The sequence below is a fragment of the Diachasmimorpha longicaudata genome, chromosome 7, assembly GCF_034640455.1.
Source record: "Diachasmimorpha longicaudata isolate KC_UGA_2023 chromosome 7, iyDiaLong2, whole genome shotgun sequence".
Lineage (NCBI taxonomy): Eukaryota > Metazoa > Arthropoda > Insecta > Hymenoptera > Braconidae > Diachasmimorpha > Diachasmimorpha longicaudata.
Window position 1 is genome coordinate 1,846,951 of NC_087231.1, and position 26,476 is coordinate 1,873,426.

At 50.1% G+C, this 26,476-nt stretch overlaps 1 protein-coding gene across 1 annotated transcript; it reads left to right on the forward strand.

Moving 5' to 3' along the window:
- Positions 1–3,459: 3,459 nt before the first annotated feature.
- LOC135164772 (uncharacterized) lies at positions 3,460–7,266 on the forward strand. The gene has a single exon (XM_064125429.1). The coding sequence runs from the start codon at positions 3,460–3,462 to the stop codon at positions 7,264–7,266; it is 3,807 nt and encodes a 1,268-aa protein (XP_063981499.1).
- Positions 7,267–26,476: the final 19,210 nt, after the last annotated feature.

Consider the following 26,476-nt stretch of genomic DNA (forward strand, 5'->3'; position numbering starts at 1 on the left):
AGAAAGACAGAGCAAGTCAGAGAGGGACAGGGAGAGGCAAGGAGAGACAGAGACAGACAGAGAGAGATACAGACACAAAGAGAGCAAGAGAGGAACGGAGAAAGGGAGAGAGAGATGGAGAAACAACCAGAGCCAGAGAGAGACAGAGAGAAGCAGAGAGATACAGCGAGAGGTAGAGGGAGAGAGGGCGTGACAGAGAGACACCGAGAAAGACAGAGAAAGTCAGAGAGGGACAGGGAGAGACAGAGAGAGATAGAGACAGGAGAGCGGGACAGAGAGAGGCAGAGAGAGACAAAGAGAGACAGAGAGAGACAGAGAGAGAGAGACGGAGGGAGACAGAGAGAGACAGAGAGGGGCAGAAAGAGGGAGAGACAGAGTGAAATAGAGAGAAACAGCGAGAGATAGAGGGAGACACAGAGTGACAGAGAGACACCGAGAAAGACAGAGAAAGTCAGAAAAGGCCAGCGAGAGGCAGAGAGAGGTGGAGAGAGAGATAGAACGAGACAGAGAGAAACGGAGAGAGGAAGAACGTGATAGAGAAATAAAGAGAGCCAGAGAGAGGCAGAGAGTTAGAGAGAGGCAGAGAGAGACAGAGAGAGACAGAGAGAGGCAAGGAGAGTCAGAGAGGGACAGAAAGAGATAGAGAGAGACAGAGAGAAGTAGAGAGAAAAGGCGAGAGATAGAGAGAGACAGAGAGGGACAGAGAGAGACAGAGAGAGACAGAGAGAGACAGAGAGAGACAGAGAGAGACAGAGAGAGACAGAGAGAGACAGAGACAAGTAGAGAGAAATAGCGAGAGATAGAGGGCGACAGAGAGTGAAAGAGAGACACCGAGAAATACAGAGAAAGTCAGAGAGGGACAGGGAGAGGCAGAGAGGCAGAGGGTTAGAGAGAGACAGAGAGAGACAGAGAGGGACAGAGAGAGCCGGAGAGAGACGGAGAGAGACAGAGAGAGACAGAGAGAGACTGTACGGTAATAGACTCGTCTTTACCGACATATAGGGGCATTTTAACGGCTGCCACTTACGGTGGCAGCACTTGCGGTGGGCCCGTCGTCGCACTGGTGGACATGTCGCTGTCGCCGATTGCGGGGCGGGACCCAATAGACGCTTGCGACGGAAAAGCTTTTTTTTTGAATGCTCAACAGTTAGTTGGAAAATCCGTGTGAAAGTGTACACAGTGTATTATATCGATCGAAATTTATATCCACCTTTTAACGAACGATCTGTCCCGCAAAGACAATAAACTTGATTGAATCAGTGATCCCGAATGCCATTTCGGATAAATCACGAATAATTTCAACGATTTAACATCCACAAATTATAAAAACACGATCTCGAGATCAGTGGTCCGTAACCGCTTGGTTAGCCACATAAACACTTCACGAACGGTGAAAGTTAATTGTGCATCACAAACTATTAACATAAACAATTGATCAAGCCAAATATCAAAATCATTCTAAATAACCGCGAATTAATTCCAAAATAAAAACTAGTGTGCGTATGTGTGTGTGTGTGTGTTGACGCATAAACTGTCGAATTTGTTGCGTCATTCGCAGTTATCTTTATAAATTAGTTAATAAACTTGGGTTTTTTATGCCGATAGGCTTTTTCCCAATCAAAATATTGTGTTCTTGTTTTACTCATTAATATTCCCTAAAATTTATTACAACCACCATACCACCAAGGGTATGATGGTATTCAACGATTAATCATGGTGCCTCCTGTGAGGTATAATTGCTACCTCCATTAAAAACTGCGAATGGCGTGAAAAATTCGTGCATTAGTGAATAAGGAAAGACAGTTTTTAAAAGAAAGAAGTTCAGCCGAAGCTCAAAAACATTGTGACGTGCATCCGGAGTGATAGCAGCCAACACTTCCGGTGGAAAAACCACCAGCGCGCTCAAGGGGACATCGCTGGTTACCGATCATCTAAAAGATAAGTGATCATCTAAATATCATCTATCTTTATCTATTTGTTATCTTTTTCACAATCAAACACATATTGTAAGAATCAGCGGATTCAACGTGAATTTAATCATTCCTCTCACTCATTTAAATAATATTTAACAAGAAATCGGGAATTTAATTTAATTAAATAACTTATAAATTATTCAACATGGAGCATGCCCCAGAAGAGGAAAAACATTTTACTCATTTGCGGGTGAAATTAAATCTCCTCATTAACCAAATCGAAAAATTAGAAAATTATCTCGACGGTTTGAATGTTGACGCGATAAATGCAAAAGTACGTCTGGATCGTTTAACCTCGTACTATGAAAACGCCGGGAAATACAACGATAAAATATGTGCGAAATATCCCGACGATCCTCTCGTAAACGAGTTCGAGCGAATCGAATCGCGCTATTTTGAACTGGCTAGTGCAATTGAAAAATTGAAACAGAGCGCGCCTCTTCTAAGCTCAACGGCTAATTCCGGAAACATCACGATTACGGAGCGGCAAGAATTACCGAGATTGCCCAAAATTCGCATCCCAATCTTCGATGGAAAACGCGAAAATTGGGCCAACTATAAAAATAAATTTATCGCATTAGTTCACTCGCGATCCGACATTAGCGACGCGATCAAGTGCAGTCAACTCTTTGACTCACTTACCGACAAAGCTCTCGCCAAAGTCAGCCAATTCGATCCTAGTGAAAAGGATTATCCGAAGGCATGGCAAACCCTTTTAGATTTCTACGACCACAAACGTATGGTGGCTGTAGAACATCTACACGCGATTCTGGACCTTCCTCAGGTCCAGAAAATGTCGGCTGACGAGTTATCCGCTTTGATTGATCAAGCTCGTCAGCATCTTCACATTTTGGAAGGCCTCGATGTGCAGGTGAACGATGATCTTGTCGTATGCATCATCGAGCGTTGTCTTCCCCCTGTCCTCCGAAGTCGATGGCAAGACACACTAGAGATGGACACCCTCCCTAAATTGAATGACCTCTTCAAGTTCATTCAGAATGCCATTTTCAAGCAACAAGCTTTCGAACATTCGGCTGCATCTAGCCGAAATCAAATCAATAAAAAACGGGTAGGAGAGAATCTCTCTCAATCATCTCATAAGGTTCCCAAAAGATCCAATACGTTCACTACGTCAGCAACAGTTGAAACCCCTGCAGCATTTTCGAAGTGTCCCAGCTGCAATGAGTCCCATCGCCTTTATAAATGTCCAACGTTCAATGGACTCAGTACTCAGGATCGTTGGAACCTGATCAGAAAGGTTAAGGCTTGTCAGAACTGTTTGTGGATTCATCAGTTCCCTTGTAAAAGTAACCAGCGGTGTAAGAGGTGCAATCGGAATCACCACACGCTGTTACACAATGAGAGAGGTTCTCAACAACAAAAGACTCCAGAACCATCTTCGTCAAACATTGGACATCAATGACTAGCGGTCCAATCGTATGCGTCGGTCGCGTTCCCGTCAGATTCCCAGTTAATGACCACCGCGATGGTCAAACTCATTGATAATCGTGGAAAAACCGTGTTAGCCCGTGCACTTTTAGATTCGTGTTCGACCGTGAATTTAATCACCCAACGTTTTGCGCAATCCCTTCGGTTAAACACCATTAGCTGTTCGGTTAACATCGGCGCGGTAGATGGTTTGTGTACCATTGCAGAAAGGTACAGTCAATTAGAAATACAATCGAATCACAACGACTTTAGACAAAAATTGAATTTTTTAATAGTACCTCAGATCGCAGAGAGGATTCCCAACGAATTATTTCCCCGACAACTATTCGATATCCCCAAAAATCTTAAGCTAGCCGACCCTCAGTTTCATCTACCCAGAGCGGTCGATCTATTAATCGCGTCGAATACAATGTTGTCAGTGCTCTCGGTAGGGCAAATTAAACTCCGTCATAAACACTCTAGCATCGTGATTCAAAAGACCCGATTGGGGTGGATCGTCGCCGGAGGATCCGAAATCGCAACGTCGTCCACTAACTCGCCGTGTAATGTCGTAAAACTCGACAAACTCATCGAACGTTTTTGGGTCATCGAAGACTTCGATCATGACCCAGTTCGATCTCGCGATGAAATCTCGTGCGAGCAACATTATTTGACGCACACCAAACGGGACGTCACGGGTCGCTATATAGTTCGTCTCCCATTCAGAGATTCGAAATTCAATCTCGGAGAATCTCGCATACAGGCCCTCAAACGGTTTCAGGCGCTAGAACGAAAACTCTCAGCTAAGGCTTCACTGAGACTGGAATACACCAGGGTGATGGAGGAGTACATTTCTCTCGGTCATATGACTCTGTGTGACGAGATCGAGGGGGGATGTTATCTTCCTCACCATGCTGTCATCAAGGAGTCCAGTGAGACCACCAAAGTTCGAGTCGTGTTCGACGCCTCCGCGAAGACTTCTACGGGTATTTCCCTCAACGACACTCTTCTTGTCGGGCCCACGATCCAAAATACCATCTTTGAGCAAGTCCTTCGATTTCGCGTTCATCGGTATGTCATTACGGCTGACATTGAGAAAATGTACCGTCAGATTCTCGTCCATCCGGAAGATTGCCAATTCCAGAAGGTTTTATGGACCCATCACGGCCAACTTCGAACATTCCAGCTAAATACTGTCACTTTCGGGACAGCCTCGGCCCCCTTTCTCGCGGTTCGTACGTTGCAACAGCTTGCTCGGGACGAAGCAGAGCATTTCCCACGCGCTAGCAAACTCTTACTTCGCGATTTTTACGTCGATGATTTTATCTCCGGTGCAGATTCTCTCGATGAACTCCTCACCATCCGGGATGAAATGATAGCATTGTTAGCTCGCGGCGGTTTTAAAATTCGTCAGTGGGCATCCAACCACAGCGCGGTGCTTAATTCCATAGATAAAAAATTCTTCGACCTGGATTGTCTGGTCAGAACCGACCCAATTAAAAAAACCCTAGGTATCATCTGGGACGCCGAAAGTGACGTCCTTCGATACACCATTGCCCAAGTGAACCCGAATGTTTCCGCAACAAAACGGAAACTCCTCTCTGAACTATCCAAAATTTTCGACCCATTGGGTTTATTAGGTCCCATAACTCTTCTCGCGAAGACCCTCATTCAGGATTGCTGGAAGGCAAAAATCACCTGGGATGAGTCGCTTCCTCAAGATATCCATTCCAAATGGATATCATTAGCATCTCAGCTTCCAAGCCTACACGACGTGGTCTTCTCGCGTCAGATTCTGATCCCGAACGCTGTAAGCATCGAACTTCATGGATTTTGTGATGCGTCCATCAACGGCTACGGAGCCTGTCTATATATTAAATCCCAGGACTCTCAGGGCACTGTCGCGATTAGATTAATCAGCAGTAAATCTCGAGTAGCTCCTCTGAAGGGAGTCACAATTCCGCGTTTAGAACTTTGCGCAGCCTCCGTTCTCAAAAAGCTATATGTCGAGACTAGGGCTCAAATAGAATTTTCGATCAATCAGGTATACTTATGGTCGGATTCCACCATCGTGCTGTGTTGGTTAAAGAAAGCTCCTCATCTTCTGCGTACCTTCGAAGCGAACCGGGTCGCAGATATTCAAACTTTAGGAGATGAGGTTATCTGGAAACACATCCGATCCGAGGATAATCCCGCGGATGCCCTATCCAGGGGACAGAGGCCTTTAGAATTTCTAAAAAATACACTCTGGACTACCGGGCCTGAATGGTTAGTCCATGATCAAACACAATGGCCGAATTCAATCTTACCTTCAAATCTCCAAGTTCCGGCATTAAAAAAAGGCGTTTGCCTCCTGGCTGAGGCATCCCCAGAAGCGATATACGCGCGATTTTCCAATTTTGAACGGCTTACACGGGTTATTGCGCGTATCCTCCGATGGAAAAATTCGGAAATTTCGCGTTCGAGCACCCTTTCCATTGAAGACCTCCAAGAAGCCGAGTATCGCATCTTAGCTATGATCCAACGCGAACGATTTTCCAACGAGCTACGAAAGCTAGCCACGACCCACGATTCCAGCGAATCAGTCCGACCGCGTCGAACAGGGACTCCTTTTGATCAATTACATCCCTTCATTGACGATAAGGGAATTCTACGGGTAGGCGGACGCCTTACCCAGTCGGAACTTCCGTTTAATCGGAAACACCCCATTTTACTACCTAGTAAACACCTTGTCACTGATATGCTCATTCGCCGAGTTCATCAGTCAAACTATCACGCCGGGATTCAGACTACCCTGTATATCCTTCGATCCAAATATTGGATTCTCAACGGCAAGGATCAAATCAGGAAAATTGTTCATTCCTGTCTCGAATGCATCCGCCAGAGACCAAAATTTGCCCATGCTCAGATGGCAGATCTCCCAAAATTCCGTGTTAACGAAGCCCCAGCGTTCGCAAAAACAGGCGTCGACTTCTTCGGGCCAATTCTCATCAAAGAGAAAAAGGACCGCAATCGATCTTTTTTAAAGGCATACGGATGCGTTTTTATATGTATGGTGTCGAAGGCAGTTCATATCGAACTCGCCATCGACCTTTCGACAGAAGGCTTTTTAGCAGCCTTCCGTAGATTCGTTAGTAGAAGAGGAGTTCCGGAACACATGTACTCCGATAACGGCACGAACTTCGTCGGAGCGAATCGAGAACTCGACGAATTATACAGTCTTATTTCTAACCCCGAATTCGAAGACACTGTAGGCGCGTACGCGACGTCTAAACGTATCCGTTGGCACTTTAACCCACCATTATCTCCCCATTTCGGCGGGATTTGGGAGGCAGCCGTAAAGAGTTTCAAACATCATTTGAAACGTGTCTTAAAAGATCATAAATTAACGTATGAGCAATTAAATACTTTCTTAATAGAAATCGAAGCGATATTAAATTCCCGACCATTGTGTGCTCTTTCGGCTGATCCCAATGATCCCATAGCTATAACCCCAGCACATTTGCTCATTGGTCGTCCCTTCAATCAATTACCCGAACGATCTTTTTCCTCAGTTGCAGTTAATCGCTTGTCCATTTATAATTTCATCACCAAGGCCAAACAGGACTTTTGGAATAAATGGCACAAGGAGTATCTGCACGAACTGCAAACTCGTCACAAGTGGCAGGATTCCACAGCTGAGCTCCAGGTGGGGTCAGTGGTGCTTTTGATGGATGATCACCTTACTTGTGCTCGATGGCCATTGGGAGTTATCACTGAGGTGTTTCCTGGCAATGACGGAGTCGCCCGGGTGGCCACCATCAGGACCACCAATGGAACGTTTAAGCGCAACATCACCAGATTGTGCATGTTGCCGATAACTTAGTTTTAAGTTGTAGCGATCATTTATATGCGTCGTGAGGCAGTTCGATGAAGATTGACCCACGACAGAACTTACACATTCCTCATTATACGTTTTTTCACTGCTACGCAACTGTTCAGTGAACATTCGTTTCGCAGCTTCCCCCGGGAGTATGTACGGTAATAGACTCGTCTTTACCGACATATAGGGGCATTTTAACGGCTGCCACTTACGGTGGCAGCACTTGCGGTGGGCCCGTCGTCGCACTGGTGGACATGTCGCTGTCGCCGATTGCGGGGCGGGACCCAATAGACGCTTGCGACGGAAAAGCTTTTTTTTTGAATGCTCAACAGTTAGTTGGAAAATCCGTGTGAAAGTGTACACAGTGTATTATATCGATCGAAATTTATATCCACCTTTTAACGAACGATCTGTCCCGCAAAGACAATAAACTTGATTGAATCAGTGATCCCGAATGCCATTTCGGATAAATCACGAATAATTTCAACGATTTAACATCCACAAATTATAAAAACACGATCTCGAGATCAGTGGTCCGTAACCGCTTGGTTAGCCACATAAACACTTCACGAACGGTGAAAGTTAATTGTGCATCACAAACTATTAACATAAACAATTGATCAAGCCAAATATCAAAATCATTCTAAATAACCGCGAATTAATTCCAAAATAAAAACTAGTGTGCGTATGTGTGTGTGTGTGTGTTGACGCATAAACTGTCGAATTTGTTGCGTCATTCGCAGTTATCTTTATAAATTAGTTAATAAACTTGGGTTTTTTATGCCGATAGGCTTTTTCCCAATCAAAATATTGTGTTCTTGTTTTACTCATTAATATTCCCTAAAATTTATTACAACCACCATACCACCAAGGGTATGATGGTATTCAACGATTAATCAGAGACGGAGAGAGACAGAGAGAGACAGAGAGAGACGGAGAGAGGCGGAGCGAGACAGAGACAGAGGGAGACAGAGAGAGGCAGAGAGAGGCACAGAGAGAGACAGAGAGAGGCAGAGAGAGACGGAGAGAGGCGGAGAGAGGCAGAGGGTTAGAGAGAGGCAGAGAGAGACAGAGAGAGACAGAGAGGGACAGAGAGAGACGGAGAGAGGCGGAGAGAGACAGAGAGAGATAGGGAGAGGCAAGGAGAGACAGAGAGTGACAGAGAGACACCGAGAAAGACAGAGAAAGTCAGAGAAGGCCAGAGAGAGGTGGAGAGAGAGACAGAACGAGACAGAGAGAAACGGAGAGAGGAAGAAATCGATAGAGAAAAAAAAGAGCCAGAGAGGCACAGAGAGAGACAGAGAGAGGCAGAGAGAGGCAGAGAGTTAGAGAGAGGCAGAGAGAGACGGAGAGAGACAGAGAGAGACAGAGAGAGACAGAGAGAGACAGAGAGAGACAGAGGGAGACAGAGAGAGGCAAGGAGAGACAGAGAGGGAGAGAAGAGACAGAGACGGAGAGAGACAGAAAGAGACAGAGAGGGACAGAGGGAGGTAGATAGAGACAGAGAGAGGTAGAGAGAGACAGGGAGACAGAGACAGAGACCGGGAGAGACAGAGAGAGGCAGAGAGAGACAGAGTGAGATAGAGAGACCGAGAGAGAGAGAGACAGACAGTGAGGGACAGAGAGAGGCAGATAGAGGCAGAGAGAGACTAAGAGAGACTAAGAGAGAATGAGTGAGATGGAGAGAGACAGAGACAGACAGAGAGGGACAGAGAGAGGCAGAGTGAGGCAGTGAGAGACAAAGAGAGACAGAGAGAGACGGAGAGAGGTGAGAGAGACAGAGAGAGAGAGACGGAGAGAGACCGAGAGAGGCGGAGAGAGACAGAGAGAGACAGAGACAGAGAGGCAAGGAGAGACAGAGAGGGACAGAAAGAGACAGAGTGAGTCAGAGACAAGTAGAGAGAAACAGCGCGAGATAGAGAGAGACAGAGAGTGACAGAGAGACACCGAGAAAGACAGAGCAAGTCAGAGAGGGACAGGGAGAGGCAAGGAGAGACAGAGACAGACAGAGAGAGATACAGACACAAAGAGAGCAAGAGAGGAACGGAGAAAGGGAGAGAGAGATGGAGAAACAACCAGAGCCAGAGAGAGACAGAGAGAAGCAGAGAGATACAGCGAGAGGTAGAGGGAGAGAGGGCGTGACAGAGAGACACCGAGAAAGACAGCGAAAGTCAGAGAGGGACAGGGAGAGACAGAGAGAGATAGAGACAGACAGAGCGGGACAGAGAGAGGCAGAGAGAGACAAAGAGAGACAGAGAGAGACAGAGAGAGAGAGACGGAGGGAGACAGAGAGAGACAGAGAGGGGCAGAAAGAGGGAGAGACAGAGTGAAATAGAGAGAAACAGCGAGAGATAGAGGGAGACACAGAGTGACAGAGAGACACCGAGAAAGACAGAGAAAGTCAGAAAAGGCCAGCGAGAGGCAGAGAGAGGTGGAGAGAGAGATAGAACGAGACAGAGAGAAACGGAGAGAGGAAGAACGTGATAGAGAAATAAAGAGAGCCAGAGAGAGGCAGAGAGTTAGAGAGAGGCAGAGAGAGACAGAGAGAGACAGAGAGAGGCAAGGAGAGTCAGAGAGGGACAGAAAGAGATAGAGAGAGACAGAGAGAAGTAGAGAAAAAAGGCGAGAGATAGAGAGAGACAGAGAGGGACAGAGAGAGACAGAGAGAGACAGAGAGAGACAGAGAGAGACAGAGAGAGGCAAGGAGAGACAGAGAGGGACAGAAAGAGACAGAGAGAGACAGAGAGAAGTAGCGAGAAACAGCGAGACATAGAGGGAGACAGAGAGTGACGGAGAGACATCGAGAAAGACAGCGAAAGTCAGAGAAGGCCAGAGAGAGGCAGAGAGAGGTGGAGAGAGACAGAGAGAGACAGAGAGAGGAAGAGAGAGAGACAGAGAGAGACAGGGAGAGACAGAGGGGGACAGAGAGAGGCAAGGAGAGACAGAGAGGGACAGAAAGAGACGGAGAGAGACAGAGAGGGACAGAAAGAGACAGAGAGAGACAGAGACAAGTAGAGAGAAATAGCGAGAGATAGAGGGAGACAGAGAGTTAAAGAGAGACACCGAGAAATACAGAGAAAGTCAGAGAGGGACAGGGAGAGGCAGAGAGGCAGAGGGTTAGAGAGAGACAGAGAGAGACAGAGAGGGACAGAGAGAGCCGGAGAGAGACGGAGAGAGGCGGAGAGAGACTGAGAGAGACAGAGAGAGACAGAGAGAGACAGAGAGAGACGGAGAGAGGCGGAGAGAGACAGAGTGAGACAGAGGGAGACAGAGAGAGGCAAGGAGAGACAGAGAGGGACAGAAAGAGAGAGAGAGAGACAGAGAGAAGTATAGAGAAACAGTGAGAGATGGAGGGAGACAGAGAGTGACAGAGAGACACCGAGGAAGACAGAGAAAGACAGAGAAAGTCAGAGCGGGACAGAGAGGGACAGAGAGAGGCAGATAGACAGAGACGGAGACAGACAGAGAGAGAGAGAGACAGAGAGAGACGGAGAGAGACAGAGAGAGACAGAGAGAGACGGAGAGAGACAGAGAGAGACAGAGAGAAACGGAGAGAGGCGGAGCGAGACAGAGACAGAGGGAGACAGAGAGAGGCAGAGAGAGGCACAGAGAGAGACAGAGAGAGGCAGAGAGAGACGGAGAGAGGCAGAGAGAGGCAGAGGGTTAGAGAGAGGCAGAGAGAGACAGAGAGAGACAGAGAGGGACAGAGAGAGACGGAGAGAGGCGGAGAGAGACAGAGAGAGATAGGGAGAGGCAAGGAGAGACAGAGAGTGACAGAGAGATACCGAGAAAGACAGAGAAAGTCAGAGAAGGCCAGAGAGAGGTGGAGAGAGAGACAGAACGAGACGGAGAGAAACGGAGAGAGGAAGAAATCGATAGAGAAAAAAAAGAGCCAGAGAGGCACAGAGAGAGACAGAGAGAGGCAGAGAGTTAGAGAGAGGCAGAGAGAGACAGAGAGAGTTAGAGAGAGACAGAGAGAGACAGAGAGAGACAGAGAGAGACAGAGGGAGACAGAGAGAGGCAAGGAGAGACAGAGAGGGAGAGAAGAGACAGAGACGGAGAGAGACAGAAAGAGACAGAGAGGGACAGAGGGAGGCAGATAGAGACAGAGAGAGGTAGAGAGAGACAGGGAGACAGAGACAGAGACCGGGAGAGACAGAGAGAGGCAGAGAGAGACAGAGTGAGATAGAGAGACCGAGAGAGAGAGAGACAGACAGTGAGGGACAGAGAGAGGCAGATAGAGGCAGAGAGAGACTAAGAGAGACTAAGAGAGAATGAGTGAGATGGAGAGAGACAGAGACAGACAGAGAGGGACAGAGAGAGGCAGAGTGAGGCAGTGAGAGACAAAGAGAGACAGAGAGAGACGGAGAGAGGCTGAGAGAGACAGAGAGAGAGACGGAGAGAGACCGAGAGAGGCGGAGAGAGACAGAGAGAGACAGAGACAGAGAGGCAAGGAGAGACAGAGAGGGACAGAAAGAGACAGAGTGAGACAGAGACAAGTAGAGAGAAACAGCGAGAGATAGAGAGAGACAGAGAGTGACAGAGAGACACCGAGAAAGACAGAGAAAGTCAGAGAAGGCCAGAGAGAGGTGGAGAGAGAGACAGAACGAGACAGAGAGAAACGGAGAGAGGAAGAAATCGATAGAGAAATAAAAGAGCCAGAGAGGCACAGAGAGAGACAGAGAGAGGCAGAGAGAGGCAGAGAGTTAGAGAGAGGCAGAGAGAGACGGAGAGAGACAGAGAGAGCCAGAGAGAGACAGAGAGAGACAGAGGGAGGCAGAGAGAGGCAAGGAGAGACAGAGAGGGAGAGAAGAGACAGAGACGGAGAGAGACAGAAAGAGACAGAGAGGGACAGAGGGAGGCAGATAGAGACAGAGAGAGGTAGAGAGAGACAGGGAGACAGAGACAGAGACCGGGAGAGACAGAGAGATACAGAGAGAGGCAGAGAGAGACAGAGTGAGATAGAGAGACCGAGAGAGAGAGAGAGAGAGACAGACAGTGAGGGACAGAGAGAGGCAGAGAGAGGCAGAGAGAGACTAAGAGAGACTAAGAGAGAATGAGTGAGATGGAGAGAGACAGAGACAGACAGAGAGGGACAGAGAGAGGCAGAGTGAGGCAGTGAGAGACAAAGAGAGACAGAGAGAGACGGAGAGAGGCTGAGAGAGACAGAGAGAGAGACGGAGAGAGACCGAGAGAGGCGGAGAGAGACAGAGAGAGACAGAGACAGAGAGGCAAGGAGAGACAGAGAGGGACAGAAAGAGACAGAGTGAGACAGAGACAAGTAGAGAGAAACAGCGAGAGATAGAGAGAGACAGAGAGTGACAGAGAGACACCGAGAAAGACAGAGCAAGTCAGAGAGGGACAGGGAGAGGCAAGGAGAGACAGAGACAGACAGAGAGAGATACAGACACAAAGAGAGCAAGAGAGGAACGGAGAAAGGGAGAGAGAGATGGAGAAACAACCAGAGCCAGAGAGAGACAGAGAGAAGCAGAGAGATACAGCGAGAGGTAGAGGGAGAGAGGGCGTGACAGAGAGACACCGAGAAAGACAGAGAAAGTCAGAGAGGGACAGGGAGAGACAGAGAGAGATAGAGACAGACAGAGCGGGACAGAGAGAGGCAGAGAGAGACAAAGAGAGACAGAGAGAGACAGAGAGAGAGAGACGGAGGGAGACAGAGAGAGACAGAGAGGGGCAGAAAGAGGGAGAGACAGAGTGAAATAGAGAGAAACAGCGAGAGATAGAGGGAGACACAGAGTGACAGAGAGACACCGAGAAAGACAGAGAAAGTCAGAAAAGTCAGCGAGAGGCAGAGAGAGGTGGAGAGAGAGATAGAACGAGACAGAGAGAAACGGAGAGAGGAAGAACGTGATAGAGAAATAAAGAGAGCCAGAGAGAGGCAGAGAGTTAGAGAGAGGCAGAGAGAGACAGAGAGAGACAGAGAGAGGCAAGGAGAGTCAGAGAGGGACAGAAAGAGATAGAGAGAGACAGAGAGAAGTAGAGAGAAAAGGCGAGAGATAGAGAGAGACAGAGAGGGACAGAGAGAGACAGAGAGAGACAGAGAGAGACAGAGAGAGACAGAGAGAGACAGAGACAAGTAGAGAGAAATAGCGAGAGATAGAGGGAGACAGAGAGTGAAAGAGAGACACCGAGAAATACAGAGAAAGTCAGAGAGGGACAGGGAGAGGCAGAGAGGCAGAGGGTTAGAGAGAGACAGAGAGAGACAGAGAGGGACAGAGAGAGCCAGAGAGAGATAGGGAGAGGCAAGGAGAGACAGAGAGTGACAGAGAGACACCGAGAAAGACAGAGAAAGTCAGAGAAGGCCAGAGAGAGGTGGAGAGAGAGACAGAACGAGACAGAGAGAAACGGAGAGAGGAAGAAATCGATAGAGAAAAAAAAGAGCCAGAGAGGCACAGAGAGAGACAGAGAGAGGCAGAGAGAGGCAGAGAGTTAGAGAGAGGCAGAGAGAGACGGAGAGAGACAGAGAGAGACAGAGAGAGACAGAGAGAGACAGAGGGAGACAGAGAGAGGCAAGGAGAGACAGAGAGGGAGAGAAGAGACAGAGACGGAGAGAGACAGAAAGAGACAGAGAGGGACAGAGGGAGGCAGATAGAGACAGAGAGAGGTAGAGAGAGACAGGGAGACAGAGACAGAGACCGGGAGAGACAGAGAGAGGCAGAGAGAGACAGAGTGAGATAGAGAGACCGAGAGAGAGAGAGACAGACAGTGAGGGACAGAGAGAGGCAGATAGAGGCAGAGAGAGACTAAGAGAGACTAAGAGAGAATGAGTGAGATGGAGAGAGACAGAGACAGACAGAGAGGGACAGAGAGAGGCAGAGTGAGGCAGTGAGAGACAAAGAGAGACAGAGAGAGACGGAGAGAGGCTGAGAGAGACAGAGAGAGAGACGGAGAGAGACCGAGAGAGACGGAGAGAGACAGAGAGAGACAGAGACAGAGAGGCAAGGAGAGACAGAGAGGGACAGAAAGAGACAGAGTGAGTCAGAGACAAGTAGAGAGAAACAGCGCGAGATAGAGAGAGACAGAGAGTGACAGAGAGACACCGAGAAAGACAGAGCAAGTCAGAGAGGGACAGGGAGAGGCAAGGAGAGACAGAGACAGACAGAGAGAGATACAGACACAAAGAGAGCAAGAGAGGAACGGAGAAAGGGAGAGAGAGATGGAGAAACAACCAGAGCCAGAGAGAGACAGAGAGAAGCAGAGAGATACAGCGAGAGGTAGAGGGAGAGAGGGCGTGACAGAGAGACACCGAGAAAGACAGCGAAAGTCAGAGAGGGACAGGGAGAGACAGAGAGAGATAGAGACAGACAGAGCGGGACAGAGAGAGGCAGAGAGAGACAAAGAGAGACAGAGAGAGACAGAGAGAGAGAGACGGAGGGAGACAGAGAGAGACAGAGAGGGGCAGAAAGAGGGAGAGACAGAGTGAAATAGAGAGAAACAGCGAGAGATAGAGGGAGACACAGAGTGACAGAGAGACACCGAGAAAGACAGAGAAAGTCAGAAAAGGCCAGCGAGAGGCAGAGAGAGGTGGAGAGAGAGATAGAACGAGACAGAGAGAAACGGAGAGAGGAAGAACGTGATAGAGAAATAAAGAGAGCCAGAGAGAGGCAGAGAGTTAGAGAGAGGCAGAGAGAGACAGAGAGAGACAGAGAGAGGCAAGGAGAGTCAGAGAGGGACAGAAAGAGATAGAGAGAGACAGAGAGAAGTAGAGAAAAAAGGCGAGAGATAGAGAGAGACAGAGAGGGACAGAGAGAGACAGAGAGAGACAGAGAGAGACAGAGAGAGACAGAGAGAGGCAAGGAGAGACAGAGAGGGACAGAAAGAGACAGAGAGAGACAGAGAGAAGTACCGAGAAACAGCGAGACATAGAGGGAGACAGAGAGTGACGGAGAGACATCGAGAAAGACAGCGAAAGTCAGAGAAGGCCAGAGAGAGGCAGAGAGAGGTGGAGAGAGACAGAGAGAGACAGAGAGAGGAAGAGAGAGAGAGACAGAGAGAGACAGAGAGAGACAGAGGGGGACAGAGAGAGGCAAGGAGAGACAGAGAGGGACAGAAAGAGACGGAGAGAGACAGAGAGGGACAGAAAGAGACAGAGAGAGACAGAGACAAGTAGAGAGAAATAGCGAGAGATAGAGGGAGACAGAGAGTGAAAGAGAGACACCGAGAAATACAGAGAAAGTCAGAGAGGGACAGGGAGAGGCAGAGAGGCAGAGGGTTAGAGAGAGACAGAGAGAGACAGAGAGGGACAGAGAGAGCCGGAGAGAGGTTGAGAGAGACAGAGAGAGACAGAGAGAGGAAGAGAGAGAGACAGAGAGAGACAGAGAGAGACAGAGGGGGACAGAGAGAGACAGAGAGGGACAGAGAGAGCCGGAGAGAGACGGAGAGAGGCGGAGAGAGACTGAGAGAGACAGAGAGAGACAGAGAGAGACAGAGAGAGACGGAGAGAGGCGGAGAGAGACAGAGTGAGACAGAGGGAGACAGAGAGAGGCAAGGAGAGACAGAGAGGGACAGAAAGAGAGAGAGAGGGACAGAGAGAAGTATAGAGAAACAGTGAGAGATGGAGGGAGACAGAGAGTGACAGAGAGACACCGAGGAAGACAGAGAAAGACAGAGAAAGTCAGAGCGGGACAGAGAGGGACAGAGAGAGGCAGATAGACAGAGACGGAAACAGACAGAGAGAGAGAGAGACAGAGAGAGACGGAGAGAGACAGAGAGAGACAGAGAGAGACGGAGAGAGACAGAGAGAGACAGAGAGAGACGGAGAGAGGCGGAGCGAGACAGAGACAGAGGGAGACAGAGAGAGGCAGAGAGAGGCACAGAGAGAGACAGGGAGAGGCAGAGAGAGACGGAGAGAGGCGGAGAGAGGCAGAGGGTTAGAGACAGGCAGAGAGAGACAGAGAGAGACAGAGAGGGACAGAGAGAGACGGAGAGAGGCGGAGAGAGACAGAGAGAGATAGGGAGAGGCAAGAAGAGACAGAGAGTGACAGAGAGACACCGAGAAAGTCAGAGAAGGCCAGAGAGAGGTGGAGAGAGAGACAGAACGAGACAGAGAGAAACGGAGAGAGGAAGAAATCGATAGAGAAAAAAAAGAGCCAGAGAGGCACAGAGAGAGACAGAGAGAGAGGCAGAGAGAGGCAGAGAGTTAGAGAGAGGCAGAGAGAGACGGAGAGAGACAGAGAGAGACAGAGAGAGACAGAGAGAGACAGAGAGAGACAGAGAGAGACAGAGGGAGACAGAGAGAGGCAAGGAGAGACAGAGAGGGAGAGAAGAGACAGAGACGGAGAGAGACAGAAAGAGACAGAGAGGGACAGAGGGAGGCAGATAGAGACAGAGAGAGGTAGAGAGAGACAGGGAGACAGAGACAGAGACCGGGAGAGACAGAGAGAGGCAGAGAGAGACAGAGTGAGATAGAGAGACCGAGAGAGAGAGAGACAGACAGTGAGGGACAGAGAGAGGCAGATAGAGGCAGAGAGAGACTAAGAGAGACTAAGAGAGAATGAGTGAGATGGAGAGAGACAGAGACAGACAGAGAGGGACAGAGAGAGGCAGAGTGAGGCAGTGAGAGACAAAGAGAGACAGAGAGAGACGGAGAGAGGCTGAGAGAGACAGAGAGAGAGACGGAGAGAGACCGAGAGAGGCGGAGAGAGACAGAGAGATACAGAGACAGAGAGGCAAGGAGAGACAGAGAGGGACAGAAAGAGACAGAGTGAGACAGAGAGAAGTAGAGAAAAAAGGCGAGAGATAGAGAGGGACAGAGAGAGACAGAGAGAGACAGAGAGAGACAGAGAGAGACAGAGAGAGGCAAGGAGAGACAGAGAGGGACAGAAAGAGACAGAGAGAGACAGAGAGAAGTAGCGAGAAACAGCGAGACATAGAGGGAGACAGAGAGTGACGGAGAGACATCGAGAAAGACAGCGAAAGTCAGAGAAGGCCAGAGAGAGGCAGAGAGAGGTGGAGAGAGACAGAGAGAGACAGAGAGAGGAAGAGAGAGAGACAGAGAGAGACAGAGAGAGACAGAGGGGGACAGAGAGAGGCAAGGAGAGACAGAGAGGGACAGAAAGAGACGGAGAGAGACAGAGAGGGACAGAAAGAGACAGAGAGAGACAGAGACAAGTAGAGAGAAATAGCGAGAGATAGAGGGAGACAGAGAGTTAAAGAGAGACACCGAGAAATACAGAGAAAGTCAGAGAGGGACAGGGAGAGGCAGAGAGGCAGAGGGTTAGAGAGAGACAGAGAGAGACAGAGAGGGACAGAGAGAGCCGGAGAGAGACGGAGAGAGGCGGAGAGAGACTGAGAGAGACAGAGAGAGACAGAGAGAGACAGAGAGAGACGGAGAGAGGCGGAGAGAGACAGAGTGAGACAGAGGGAGACAGAGAGAGGCAAGGAGAGACAGAGAGGGACAGAAAGAGAGAGAGAGAGACAGAGAGAAGTATAGAGAAACAGTGAGAGATGGAGGGAGACAGAGAGTGACAGAGAGACACCGAGGAAGACAGAGAAAGACAGAGAAAGTCAGAGCGGGACAGAGAGGGACAGAGAGAGGCAGATAGACAGAGACGGAGACAGACAGAGAGAGAGAGAGAGACAGAGAGAGACGGAGAGAGACAGAGAGAGACAGAGAGAGACGGAGAGAGACAGAGAGAGACAGAGAGAGACGGAGAGAGGCGGAGCGAGACAGAGACAGAGGGAGACAGAGAGAGGCAGAGAGAGGCACAGAGAGAGACAGAGAGAGGCAGAGAGAGACGGAGAGAGGCGGAGAGAGGCAGAGGGTTAGAGAGAGGCAGAGAGAGACAGAGAGAGACAGAGAGGGACAGAGAGAGACGGAGAGAGGCGGAGAGAGACAGAGAGAGATAGGTAGAGGCAAGGAGAGACAGAGAGTGACAGAGAGACACCGAGAAAGACAGAGAAAGTCAGAGAAGGCCAGAGAGAGGTGGAGAGAGAGACAGAACGAGACGGAGAGAAACGGAGAGAGGAAGAAATCGATAGAGAAAAAAAAGAGCCAGAGAGGCACAGAGAGAGACAGAGAGAGGCAGAGAGTTAGAGAGAGGCAGAGAGAGACAGAGAGAGTTAGAGAGAGACAGAGAGAGACAGAGAGAGACAGAGAGAGACAGAGGGAGACAGAGAGAGGCAAGGAGAGACAGAGAGGGAGAGAAGAGACAGAGACGGAGAGAGACAGAAAGAGACAGAGAGGGACAGAGGGAGGCAGATAGAGACAGAGAGAGGTAGAGAGAGACAGGGAGACAGAGACAGAGACCGGGAGAGACAGAGAGAGGCAGAGAGAGACAGAGTGAGATAGAGAGACCGAGAGAGAGAGAGACAGACAGTGAGGGACAGAGAGAGGCAGATAGAGGCAGAGAGAGACTAAGAGAGACTAAGAGAGAATGAGTGAGATGGAGAGAGACAGAGATAGACAGAGAGGGACAGAGAGAGGCAGAGTGAGGCAGTGAGAGACAAAGAGAGACAGAGAGAGACGGAGAGAGGCTGAGAGAGACAGAGAGAGAGACGGAGAGAGACCGAGAGAGGCGGAGAGAGACAGAGAGAGACAGAGACAGAGAGGCAAGGAGAGACAGAGAGGGACAGAGAGAGAGTGTAAGACACAGAGAGAGGCAAGGAGAGATAGAGAGGGACAGAGAGGGGCAGATAGAGAGAGACGGAGAGAGGGAGAGAGAGACAGAGAGAGACGGAGAGAGGCGGAATACAGAGAGAGACAGAGAGAGGCAAGGAGAGACAGAGAGGGACAGAAAGAGACAGAGAGAGCCGGAGAGAGACGGAGAGAGGCGGAGAGAGACTGAGAGAGACAGAGAGCGGCAAGGAGAGACAGAGAGGGACAGAAAGAGACAGAGATAGTTGGAGAGAAATAGAGAGAAACAGCGAGAGATAGAGGGAGACAGCGAGTGACAGAGAGACACCGAGAAAGACAGAGAAAGTCAGAGAAGGCCAAAGAGAGGCAGAGAGAGGTGGAGAGAGACAGAGAGAGACAGAGGGAGACAGAGAGAGGATAGGAGAGACAGAGAGGGACTGAAAGAGACACAGAGAGACAGAGAGTGACAGAGAGACACCGAGAAAGGCAGAGAAAGTCAGAGAAGGCCAGAGAGAGGCAGAGAGAGGTGGAGAGAGAGACAGAACGAGACAGAGAAACGGAGAGAGGAAGAAAGTGATAGAGAAACAAAGAGAGCCAGAGAGAACGGAGAGCGGCAGAAAGCTAATGATCAAGACAGACAGAGAGAGACAGAGAGAGACAGAGAGAGACAGAGAGGGACAGAGAGAAGTAGCGAGAGACACAGAGAGGCAGATAGAAGCAGAACGAGGCAGAGAATGAGAAAGAGAGAGAGAAAGAGAGACAGAGAGAGCCAGGGAGAGACAGAGAGAGACAGAGAGAGACAGAGAGAGGCAAGGAGAGACAGAGAGGGACAGAAAGAGAGAGAGAGAGACAGAGAGAAGTAGAGAGAAACAGCGAGAGATAGAGAGAGACAGAGAGGGACAGAGAGAGGCAGATAGAGAGAGACGGAGAGCGGCAGAAAGCAAATGATCAAGACAGACAGAGAGAGACAGAGAGAGACAGAGAGAGACAGAGAGAGACGGAGAGAGGCGGAGAGAGACAGAGAGAGACAGAGGGAGACAGAGAGAGGCAAGGAGAGACAGAGAGGGACAGAAAGAGACAGAGAGAGACAGAGAGGGACAGAAAGGGACAGAGAGAGACAGAGACAAGTAGAGAGAAACAGCGAGAGATAGAGAGAGGCAGAGAGAGACAGAGAGAGACAGAGAGGGACAGAGAGAGACGGAGAGAAGCGGAGAGAGACAGAGAGAGACAGAGAGAGGCAAGGAGAGACAGAGAGTGACAGAGAGACACCGAGAAAGACAGAGAAAGTCAGAGAAGGCCAGAGAGAGGTGGAGAGAGAGACAGAACGAGACAGAGAGAAACGGAGAGAGGAAGAAATCGATAGAGAAATAAAAGAGCCAGAGAGGCACAGAGAGAGACAGAGAGAGGCAGAGAGACGCAGAGAGTTAGAGAGAGGCAGAGAGAGACGGAGAGAGACAGAGAGAGCCAGAGAGAGACAGAGAGAGACAGAGGGAGACAGAGAGAGGCAAGGAGAGACAGAGAGGGAGAGAAGAGACAGAGACGGAGAGAGACAGAAAGAGACAGAGAGGGACAGAGGGAGGCAGATAGAGACAGAGAGAGGTAGAGAGAGACAGGGAGACAGAGACAGAGACCGGGAGAGACAGAGAGAGACAGAGAGAGGCAGAGAGAGACAGAGTGAGATAGAGAGACCGAGAGAGAGAGAGACAGACAGTGAGGGACAGAGAGAGGCAGAGAGAGGCAGAGAGAGACTAAGAGAGACTAAGAGAGAATGAGTGAGATGGAGAGAGACAGAGACAGACAGAGAGGGACAGAGAGAGGCAGAGTGAGGCAGTGAGAGACAAAGAGAGACAGAGAGAGACGGAGAGAGGCTGAGAGAGACAGAGAGAGGGACGGAGAGAGACCGAGAGAGGCGGAGAGAGACAGAGAGAGACAGAGAGAGACGGAGAGAGGCAGAGAGAGGCAGAGGGTTAGAGAGAGGCAGAGAGAGACAGAGAGAGACAGAGAGGGACAGAGAGAGACGGAGAGAGGCGGAGAGAGACAGAGAGAGATAGGGAGAGGCAAGGAGAGACAGAGAGTGACAGAGAGACACCGAGAAAGACAGAGAAAGTCAGAGAAGGCCAGAGAGAGGTGGAGAGAGAGACAGAACGAGACGGAGAGAAACGGAGAGAGGAAGAAATCGATAGAGAAAAAAAAGAGCCAGAGAGGCACAGAGAGAGACAGAGAGAGGCAGAGAGTTAGAGAGAGGCAGAGAGAGACAGAGAGAGTTAGAGAGAGACAGAGAGAGACAGAGAGAGACAGAGAGTGACAGAGAGACACCGAGAAAGACAGAGCATGTCAGAGAGGGACAGGGAGAGGCAAGGAGAGACAGAGACAGACAGAGAGAGATACAGACACAAAGAGAGCAAGAGAGGAACGGAGAAAGGGAGAGAGAGATGGAGAAACAACCAGAGCCAGAGAGAGACAGAGAGAAGCAGAGAGATACAGCGAGAGGTAGAGGGAGAGAGGGCGTGACAGAGAGACACCGAGAAAGACAGAGAAAGTCAGAGAGGGACAGGGAGAGACAGAGAGAGATAGAGACAGACAGAGCGGGACAGAGAGAGGCAGAGAGAGACAAAGAGAGACAGAGAGAGACAGAGAGAGAGACGGAGGGAGACAGAGAGAGACAGAGAGAGACAGAGGGAGACAGAAAGAGACAGATAGAGACAGAGAGAGACAGAGAGAGACAGAGAGTTAGAGAGAGGCAGGGACAGACAGAGAGAGACAGAGAGAGGCAAGGAGAGACAGAGAGGGACAGAGACGGAGAGAGACAGAAAGAGACAGAGACGGAGAGAGACAGAGAGAGGCGAGGAGAGACAGAGAGGGACAGAAAGAGAGAGAGAGGGACAGAGAGAAGTAGAGAGAAACAGCGAGAGATGGAGAGAGACAGAGAGTGACAGAGAGACACCGAGAAAGACAGAGAAAGTCCGAGCGGGACAGAGAGGGACAGAGAGAGGCAGATAGACAGAGACGGAGACAGACAGAGAGAGAGAGAGACAGAGAGAGACGGAGAGAGACAGAGAGAGACAGAGAGAGACGGAGAGAGACAGAGAGAGACAGAGAGAGACGGAGAGAGGCGGAGCGAGACAGAGAGAGACGGAGAGAGACAGAGAGAGACAGAGAGAGACGGAGAGAGGCGGAGCGAGACAGAGACAGAGGGAGACAGAGAGAGGCAGAGAGAGGCACAGAGAGAGACAGAGAGAGGCAGAGACAGAGAGAGAGAGGCAAGGAGAGACAGAGAGGGACAGAAAGAGACAGAGAGAGACAGAGAGAAGTAGCGAGAAACAGCGAGACATAGAGGGAGACAGAGAGTGACGGAGAGACATCGAGAAAGACAGCGAAAGTCAGAGAAGGCCAGAGAGAGGCAGAGAGAGGTGGAGAGAGACAGAGAGAGACAGAGAGAGGAAGAGAGAGAGAGACAGAGAGAGACAGAGAGAGACAGAGGGGGACAGAGAGAGGCAAGGAGAGACAGAGAGGGACAGAAAGAGACGGAGAGAGACAGAGAGGGACAGAAAGAGACAGAGAGAGACAGAGACAAGTAGAGAGAAATAGCGAGAGATAGAGGGAGACAGAGAGTGAAAGAGAGACACCGAGAAATACAGAGAAAGTCAGAGAGGGACAGGGAGAGGCAGAGAGGCAGAGGGTTAGAGAGAGACAGAGAGAGACAGAGAGGGACAGAGAGAGCCGGAGAGAGGTGGAGAGAGACAGAGAGAGACAGAGAGAGGAAGAGAGAGAGACAGAGAGAGACAGAGAGAGACAGAGGGGGACAGAGAGAGACAGAGAGGGACAGAGAGAGCCGGAGAGAGACGGAGAGAGGCGGAGAGAGACTGAGAGAGACAGAGAGAGACAGAGAGAGACAGAGAGAGACGGAGAGAGGCGGAGAGAGACAGAGTGAGACAGAGGGAGACAGAGAGAGGCAAGGAGAGACAGAGAGGGACAGAAAGAGAGAGAGAGGGACAGAGAGAAGTATAGAGAAACAGTGAGAGATGGAGGGAGACAGAGAGTGACAGAGAGACACCGAGGAAGACAGAGAAAGACAGAGAAAGTCAGAGCGGGACAGAGAGGGACAGAGAGAGGCAGATAGACAGAGACGGAAACAGACAGAGAGAGAGAGAGACAGAGAGAGACGGAGAGAGACAGAGAGAGACAGAGAGAGACGGAGAGAGACAGAGAGAGACAGAGAGAGACGGAGAGAGGCGGAGCGAGACAGAGACAGAGGGAGACAGAGAGAGGCAGAGAGAGACAGAGTGAGATAGAGAGACCGAGAGAGAGAGAGACAGACAGTGAGGGACAGAGAGAGGCAGATAGAGGCAGAGAGAGACTAAGAGAGACTAAGAGAGAATGAGTGAGATGGAGAGAGACAGAGACAGACAGAGAGGGACAGAGAGAGGCAGAGTGAGGCAGTGAGAGACAAAGAGAGACAGAGAGAGACGGAGAGAGGCTGAGAGAGACAGAGAGAGACGGAGAGAGACCGAGAGAGGCGGAGAGAGACAGAGAGAGACAGAGACAGAGAGGCAAGGAGAGACAGAGAGGGACAGAAAGAGACAGAGTGAGACAGAGAGAAGTAGAGAAAAAAGGCGAGAGATAGAGAGGGACAGAGAGAGACAGAGAGAGACAGAGAGAGACAGAGAGAGACAGAGAGAGGCAAGGAGAGACAGAGAGGGACAGAAAGAGACAGAGAGAGACAGAGAGAAGTAGCGAGAAACAGCGAGACATAGAGGGAGACAGAGAGTGACGGAGAGACATCGAGAAAGACAGCGAAAGTCAGAGAAGGCCAGAGAGAGGCAGAGAGAGGTGGAGAGAGACAGAGAGAGACAGAGAGAGACAGAGGGGGACAGAGAGAGGCAAGGAGAGACAGAGAGGGACAGAAAGAGACGGAGAGAGACAGAGAGGGACAGAAAGAGACAGAGAGAGACAGAGACAAGTAGAGAGAAATAGCGAGAGATAGAGGGAGACAGAGAGTTAAAGAGAGACACCGAGAAATACAGAGAAAGTCAGAGAGGGACAGGGAGAGGCAGAGAGGCAGAGGGTTAGAGAGAGACAGAGAGAGACAGAGAGGGACAGAGAGAGCCGGAGAGAGACGGAGAGAGGCGGAGAGAGACTGAGAGAGACAGAGAGAGACAGAGAGAGACAGAGAGAGACGGAGAGAGGCGGAGAGAGACAGAGTGAGACAGAGGGAGACAGAGAGAGGCAAGGAGAGACAGAGAGGGACAGAAAGAGAGAGAGAGAGACAGAGAGAAGTATAGAGAAACAGTGAGAGATGGAGGGAGACAGAGAGTGACAGAGAGACACCGAGGAAGACAGAGAAAGACAGAGAAAGTCAGAGCGGGACAGAGAGGGACAGAGAGAGGCAGATAGACAGAGACGGAGACAGACAGAGAGAGAGAGAGAGACAGAGAGAGACGGAGAGAGACAGAGAGAGACAGAGAGAGACGGAGAGAGACAGAGAGAGACAGAGAGAGACGGAGAGAGGCGGAGCGAGACAGAGACAGAGGGAGACAGAGAGAGGCAGAGAGAGGCACAGAGAGAGACAGAGAGAGGCAGAGAGAGACGGAGAGAGGCGGAGAGAGGCAGAGGGTTAGAGAGAGGCAGAGAGAGACAGAGAGAGACAGAGAGGGACAGAGAGAGACGGAGAGAGGCGGAGAGAGACAGAGAGAGATAGGGAGAGGCAAGGAGAGACAGAGAGTGACAGAGAGACACCGAGAAAGACAGAGAAAGTCAGAGAAGGCCAGAGAGAGGTGGAGAGAGAGACAGAACGAGACGGAGAGAAACGGAGAGAGGAAGAAATCGATAGAGAAAAAAAAGAGCCAGAGAGGCACAGAGAGAGACAGAGAGAGGCAGAGAGTTAGAGAGAGGCAGAGAGAGACAGAGAGAGTTAGAGAGAGACAGAGAGAGACAGAGAGAGACAGAGAGAGACAGAGGGAGACAGAGAGAGGCAAGGAGAGACAGAGAGGGAGAGAAGAGACAGAGACGGAGAGAGACAGAAAGAGACAGAGAGGGACAGAGGGAGGCAGATAGAGACAGAGAGAGGTAGACAGAGACAGGGAGACAGAGACAGAGACCGGGAGAGACAGAGAGAGGCAGAGAGAGACAGAGTGAGATAGAGAGACCGAGAGAGAGAGAGACAGACAGTGAGGGACAGAGAGAGGCAGATAGAGGCAGAGAGAGACTAAGAGAGACTAAGAGAGAATGAGTGAGATGGAGAGAGACAGAGATAGACAGAGAGGGACAGAGAGAGGCAGAGTGAGGCAGTGAGAGACAAAGAGAGACAGAGAGAGACGGAGAGAGGCTGAGAGAGACAGAGAGAGAGACGGAGAGAGACCGAGAGAGGCGGAGAGAGACAGAGAGAGACAGAGACAGAGAGGCAAGGAGAGACAGAGAGGGACAGAAAGAGACAGAGTGAGACAGAGACAAGTAGAGAGAAACAGCGAGAGATAGAGAGAGACAGAGAGTGACAGAGAGACACCGAGAAAGACAGAGAAAGTCAGAGAGGGACAGGGAGAGACAGAGAGAGATAGAGACAGACAGAGCGGGACAGAGAGAGGCAGAGAGAGACAAAGAGAGACAGAGAGAGACAGAGAGAGAGACGGAGGGAGACAGAGAGAGACAGAGAGAGACAGAGGGAGACAGAAAGAGACAGATAGAGACAGAGAGAGACAGAGAGAGACAGAGAGTTAGAGAGAGGCAGGGACAGACAGAGAGAGACAGAGAGAGGCAAGGAGAGACAGAGAGGGACAGAGACGGAGAGAGACAGAAAGAGACAGAGACGGAGAGAGACAGAGAGAGGCGAGGAGAGACAGAGAGGGACAGAAAGAGAGAGAGAGGGACAGAGAGAAGTAGAGAGAAACAGCGAGAGATGGAGAGAGACAGAGAGTGACAGAGAGACACCGAGAAAGACAGAGAAAGTCCGAGCGGGACAGAGAGGGACAGAGAGAGGCAGATAGACAGAGACGGAGACAGACAGAGAGAGAGAGAGAGACGGAGAGAGCCAGAGAGAGGCGGAGAGAGACCGAGAGAGGCGGAGAGAGACAGAGAGAGACAGAGACAGAGAGAGAGAGGCAAGGAGAGACAGAGAGGGACAGAAAGAGACAGAGACGGAGAGAGACAGAAAGACACATAGAGGGACAGAGAGAGGCAGATAGAGAGAGAAGGAGACAGACAGAGAGAGAGACGGAGAGAGACCGAGAGAGGCGGAGAGAGACAGAGAGAGACAGAGACAGAGAGAGAGAGAGACAAAGAGTGACAGAGAGAACGGAGAGCGGCAGAAAGCTAATGATCAAGACAGACAGAGAGAGACGGAGAGAGACAGAGAGAGACAGAGAGAGACGGAGAGAGGCGGAGAGAGACAGAGACGGAGAGAGACAGAAAGAGACAGAGAGGGACAGAGGGAGGCAGATAGAGACAGAGAGAGGTAGAGAGAGACAGGGAGACAGAGACAGAGACCGGGAGAGACAGAGAGAGACAGAGAGAGGCAGAGAGAGACAGAGTGAGATAGAGAGACCGAGAGAGCGAGAGAGAGAGACAGACAGTGAGGGACAGAGAGAGGCAGAGAGAGGCAGAGAGAGACTAAGAGAGACTAAGAGA

Bases quoted from the DNA above. Each gene is read 5' to 3' on its own strand.
- LOC135164772 (XM_064125429.1), top strand. From the start codon at position 3,460: ATGGTCAAACTCATTGATAATCGTGGAAAAACCGTGTTAGCCCGTGCA.